The 6,259-nt window shown below is 40.6% G+C and overlaps 1 protein-coding gene across 1 annotated transcript; it reads right to left on the bottom strand.

Moving 5' to 3' along the window:
- Positions 1-1,555: 1,555 nt before the first annotated feature.
- On the bottom strand, positions 1,556-5,235 carry LOC140243522 (uncharacterized). Its single transcript, XM_072323193.1, has 2 exons — positions 5,124-5,235; positions 1,556-3,929 (listed from the first exon to the last, which is right to left on the bottom strand). The coding sequence occupies exons 1-2, from the start codon at positions 5,134-5,136 to the stop codon at positions 1,594-1,596; spliced, it is 2,349 nt and encodes a 782-aa protein (XP_072179294.1). The 5' UTR covers positions 5,137-5,235; the 3' UTR covers positions 1,556-1,593.
- Positions 5,236-6,259: the final 1,024 nt, after the last annotated feature.

Raw genomic sequence — 6,259 nt, 5'->3', positions numbered from 1 at the left:
TATGAAAGTTCATCTCCTGAGGGTCTTCTTTTAGCACAACTGCTTCATTTGGTATCATAAGTTACTACTTTGTTTTGACATTTTACCAGATTAACAAAATTATACATGCCAATGCCTGGTAATCATAGTCATACCGCAATATTTTTGTGTTGTTGTTTGTTTGTTTGTTTTTTCTATTTCACTCCAGTTGTCATTCAGGATATAAACTGTAACACAGAATTCATGTTTTGTATGTAAGCCATAAAATCTGATTCATAATTGCGGAAAAATAACTCATTTGGCATGTAAAGATGCAAATTATTGTGACACATTTCAATTTAACATGTATGCTGCTCAAGATATGCAATGTGCTGATCAGACCTTGAAATCATATCATGAGGTCCAACACAAGTAAGTGGCTGAATGTAACATCATTTTTAAATCTTTCTCCTTCTTCTTTTGTTTTAAGTGTCGCTTCTGTAATAATACTGATAATGATGATGATGATGATGATAATAATAATGATGATAACAATGATGATTATAATGATGTTAATAATACTAATAATCATAATCATAACGATAATAATGAAAGTAATAAAGCCCTGTCCTTTGCCAAGTGATTTTGATTCAAGTGATTTAGATTAATCTTGAGTGTCAAAAATAAACTGTTGTATTGACAGCATGACCTCGAGTTCTGTCCTATTTTTTTTATTTAATAATGTGGACTCAATTAAATCATTTACTGTCTCTATCAGGATATTGGCCTTGTTACTTTAACATGCTTTCTTTGAATAAAAAAAAATGAAATGCATACGCAGAAAAGAGACACATATATTACAGTCTATACGCATAGCCATGTTATACTGAGACTTGTTCAACGAACATATTGACGTGTATACATTATAATATCCACTCCCACTACAAAACGGCACATATTGCATGTAAAGACACAAATTTACAAGACACAAATTGCGTGATAACTGGTAGCTACAATCCACCGCTTTCTCTCCTCTCTCTGTATGTGTGTATATGCGATAATAGGCCCTAAATAGTATGATATATATATACATATATACATGTATGTATATATATGTTTATATATATATATATGCATGTATATATATATATATATATATATATATATATATATATATATATATATTCTAAGTGTAACGACTTAATTTTCCCGCTATACTTTGTACTTGCCACCAACAGATGTTAAAACATTCTCATCTTGAGATTATATTGCACCTTGGTCTGTTTATATTGGATGTTCTCCTTTTTCGTTTTGCATCAAACAGCCGTCTCTCATTTTCCAATCATTAATATTGTGTACCGACCCCTGCTCACATCGGTGAACAAATACAATTATTCAAGCCATTCCCTTCTTTACATTCTTACATAAGAACTCACATATCACGTTTTGTTTCTCTGTCTGTATTGTACTCCCAGAACGGACTTTTGAAATGAGAAAACGGGACCGGAAGAAATTATAAGCTATTTACAGTTCTTGGATTTATTTTTCCGATCCAATATTTTTATGTACATATTTTTTTTTTTTTATCATCGCTGATTTTACCCCAAATCCTAGCTCACCGCCCCCTCCCTTCCCTCACTCTTCATCGCCGTGCCTCTTTCTGCTGATACAGCATATAAAGATTGTCCACCACTTTCGTGAAGATTTCTTCTCCCTCTTAGTGTGTTTCGATAGCATGACGTTTTCTTGTGACGTTTCCCTTGTCATGCCCTCTTCCATATTTCCTTCATCCTCTGTTGTGATGCTCTCCTCATACAGAACTTGTCCTTTGCCATTCCTTGTCACTTGTCTTTCAGCAGCAGACTTTCCGGTTTCCTCCTTTACCTCCCCCAGCCCAGAGGTCTCGGTGCCCCTTTCTTCAAACCCATTATTGTCCTTAAACGCTTCCCCGCTGTCGTACACATCCAGAATTGCCCTCTCTTCTGCAGATACTCCTTCTACCACCATTTTCTGTTCCTTCTCCTCAACAATACAAGTATTCCCTTCCTGTGCCTTCTCCGGCTCTCTCACGTTCTCGTCTTCGTGTTGGTCTTCCCGGCTTTTCTCGCGCAGCACCCATTGCCTCTTCTCCTCATCTCCTTTCTGTATCTCGTTCAGCTCCCTTGATGCCAGTCTTTCCTTCTCATCCCTATTTACTACATCGTGCTCCTCTGCCTCGTCAATCTCATTTCTATCTCCTTGCTCCTCATCCTTTCCAGCCATCTCACCCTTTGCATATTCATCCTGTCCGTCCGTCTGTGGCTCCGCCTTCTCCGGCGGCTCGTCCCGTTCTTGCATATTGTTCTCTCTTTTCTCCTGCTCCTCCTCATGTTTAGATTTCGCATCAATTTTCTGTTGCTGCCCCTCCTCCTCCTCCTCCTTCTCCTCAATCTCGATTTGATTCTTGATCTCCTCGTGCCTGTAAAACTCCGCTTCCCCCTCAGTCTCCCTGTCCTCCATCTGCCTCAACACCTCCTCCTCCTCCTCCTCTTCAAGTTGCACATTCTCCTCTTGCCAGCACTCCTCGTCTTTCTCAACTGCTATCTGCCTCGTCTCCTCCTGCTCCCGACACTCTGCTCCCCTCGCCATTTCCCCGTTTCCCTCCACTAGCTTATCCTCATCCTTCTCCTCCCCAATCTGTTCATTCTCTTCTTGCCAGCACTCCTCGTCTTCCTCCCTCGCCCAGGCTTCATCTTCCTCCTCCTCCTCCTCCTCCTCTTGTTCAGGTTCTGAACCAATTTTATGTTGCCTCCTCCTCTCCTCCTCCTCCTCCTCTTCCTCGTCGTCGTCATCCTCCTTCTCCTCCTCGTCCTCCTCCTCCTCAATCTCGATCTGATCATTGATGTTCTCATGCCAGTACTCTGCTACCCCCTTAGTCTCCCAGTTCTCCAGCTGCCCAAACGCACCCTGATCCTTCTCATCTCCAAGCTGCTCATTAACCTCTTGCGAGCACCCCTCGTCTTCCTTCCTCGCCCCGCCTTCCTGCTTCTCCTCATCATGTTTAGATTTCGCACCAATTTCCTGTTGCTGTCTGTCCTCCTCCTCCTCCTCCTCCTCGATCTCGATCTGATTCGTGATCTTCTCGTGTCTGTCTAACTCTGCTTCCTCCTCGAACTCCCTGTCCTCCATCTGCCTCAACGCCTCCTCCTCCTCCTCTTCAAACTGCTCATTCTCCTCTAGCCAGCACTCCTCTTCCTGATCCGGTTTCTGCTTCGTCTCCTGTTCCTGATACTCTGCTCCCTTCACCATTTCCTTGTTTTCCTCCATGAGCCTACACTCGTCCTTCTCTTCCTCAGTCTCCACATTTTCCTCTTGCCAGCACTTCTCGTCTTCATCCCTCGCCATCCGCGCCGTCTCCTTTTTCTCCTCCTCCTCCTCCGGCTGCGTATTCTCATCACCTTTCTCTTCATACTCCTCCTCTTCCCCCTCGTCCTCCTCTCTCAACGACTGCTTAGTGTCCTCATCCTCCTCCTCCGTAGGGTCTTGTTGATATTTCGCAGCGACTAGTTCAAAGCTGTCTGAAGATGCCTCATTTCCAACATTCTTTTGACTCTCCTCATCCATCTCTTCCTTCTCATCTGCGCACTCTCTCCTCGTCTGAGCCGTGATGTCTTCCACTGACGCCATTTCTAGTTTCTCTTCGGTGTGTTCTCTCTCCACAACCACGTTTCCCCCTTCCTCGTCGTTAGCTTTCTCTGAGATGTCAGCTACTACTTCTCCCTCTCCAACTTCCCTTTCTGCAATCTCTTCCTCGGATGTCTGTCTCTGCACCTTCCACTCTGCCTCCGTCGTCTCGCAGGATCTCACGACTTCGTCGGTGTTGCCGGTGTAATCATCCGGCATGATGTCTGGGATATCTCTCAGAAAGACGAATTCGATGAATTCGTTCATCGCCTTCAAATATTCCTTGAAAGCGGGAATCACCCGAGTGGCTGAGGATGGGATAAATGATATCATATTAAGATAAACGATATACATAAATACTGGTCGGTGATTGGTCATAATGAATCATGTGATTTATGCAGCGAGGATCGACATCGTTACATTGTGAGCAGTGAAGTCAAGTCAGGCAATATAGTCTGTACATGTATAATACAGGTGTGTAAACATGTACTCAAGAATTCAACTGGCTGCCACGGGGCTAGAGTGAAATGATGTGCATATTCTAAGATCATAATATAACACATCGTTGGCTGTTCTTGTGTTCTCAGGCTGCTAAAACTGATTCACGTATGTTAAAAATAGATATCTGCTTATGTTTTCTATTAGAATTTACAAAAATAAAAATAATAAAGAAACTAATTGTTTTTGCCATAATTTCCTTTTTTTCTGAACTGCCTGAAGAAAAACTTAGTTGTCTGTTTTGCCGCCCCTATGTGGCTCGCCTTACCTGAGGTCTAGGGTAAGACGGCCCATGGTGTTCAAGACAGAACTTATGTTGGATTTTAGTCAAATAGTAAAACATTTTGTCTGATTATGAACGTGATTGGTTGCCATATCTTCTGACACAACATAGTGTATACACCAAAGAACGATTTCCAAATCCTATAGATTAAGAATGACGAACCTCGAAAGTTAAAGGGATGGTGAAATATTGGTTGAAGTGAGGATTCAGTCTTTAACGTTTTTGCAAGATGCTTTCTAAACCATTTTATGAAATGTTAAAGAGCATAAAATATATATGATGAATTCAAAGTTCATTTGATGAAAATCGGTTTTGAAATGGCTGAAATATCAAGAAACAAAGGAAGACAAAGCGATCTAATCTTTTTATTAGGATTACTCTGTTCTGGATATCTAATTCATTTCAAAACCAATTTTCATCATAAAATCTTTGAATTTCATTTAGAATTATATGCTCTTTATCTCATAAGAGGTTTCTAATTATCTTTAAAAAAAATCATCATAAAAATTCGTTGGAAACCTGTAACCCCATCTCAACCGATCCTGTACCATCCCTAAAGGGGGCCGTCTTACCCCACATTCCCCTAGCAGAAGCTGTTGCCAAGACGCGGAACAACAGCAGGATGGCATCGAAATTAGTACCAGTCCTAAGGTGTATTTGCAAACTTAATCTTAAGAAAAATCATTGACAATGCTCTATATAAATATAAAGGAGAACTTACGTTCGTCGCTCATGGTCGATTGGTAGAATTTCAACCGTCGAATCGATGAAAGCCAGAAAAAAATCGCTCAAAATCAACGTGTGACAGTAGTCAAGCGTTAAGAGCTCAAGCATACAGCCTAAAATAGGTAACAACCTATATGTGATCATCGTATTTATAGGCAGGTGCCGTTTATGTTGCCATAGCTATGCACTGTACTTTTGCGCATGCGTGAGAGTGATGTAACACTGGAATTTCGCGCCTACATTCAATAAGCACTCGCGCAACACCAGCGCAGTGACGCGCATATGCAAATTTGGTGATGGAGTGTACATTATTACATAATTATTTACGTTTGTTGCCAGTACGAGTAGGCTACACGCATTCCGTTCGATTTTTTTTTTTTTTCTGCCGCGGGAGTTGAATTCACAATTTACAATTGATCAAACTACATACACCGTTATCTAGACATCATATACAGGGCACTTCGGACAGGTATACGCATGTGCAAATATCTCAATCTGCCTATTTGGCCTATCCACAGATTGCTTTTGCGTATATACGTTAAGCCATCAGCGAGGAGTGAATCTGATATGAGATAAAGGCCACTTCCGACCGTATTCGACAAGTTGACAGAATGTGTCATATAATGACATGTGAATAAATTATATTATATTATATTATGAATTATGATTCTGAATAGATGGTCATAGTTCTTTATTGTTGCTATTATTATTATTATTATTATTATTATTATTATTATCATTATTATTATTATTATTATCATTATTATTATTATCATCATGATCATCATCATCTCTTTTGGCAAAATCGCAAGACCATTCACCGGTTTCATTGCCTCAGGAGGGGGAGGGGGAGGGTTGCGTTGTCTCAAAGAAGACTTGGCGATAAACTAGCCGAGAACGGTTACCGTTTTTTCTATCATCTGTTTTTCTTCGCCTTGAAAACAAAGCGAAGAAGATGAGGAATGTTACTTGCATTCTTTTATTTCTACATAACTCTCTGTGGCGAAGTTAATCCTCACGAGTATTAAAATATAGTAGTTAATTTACAAATTGTACTTAGCTTTTGAGGGCAGTCAGAAAAATATTGATTTGAACGCTCTTGAAAAATAAGTCAAGTGCATATTCTCGCGA

Source organism: Diadema setosum, chromosome 20 (assembly GCF_964275005.1).
Source record: "Diadema setosum chromosome 20, eeDiaSeto1, whole genome shotgun sequence".
NCBI classification, from domain to species: domain Eukaryota; kingdom Metazoa; phylum Echinodermata; class Echinoidea; order Diadematoida; family Diadematidae; genus Diadema; species Diadema setosum.
This window is presented reverse-complemented; position numbering and strand designations above follow the sequence as displayed.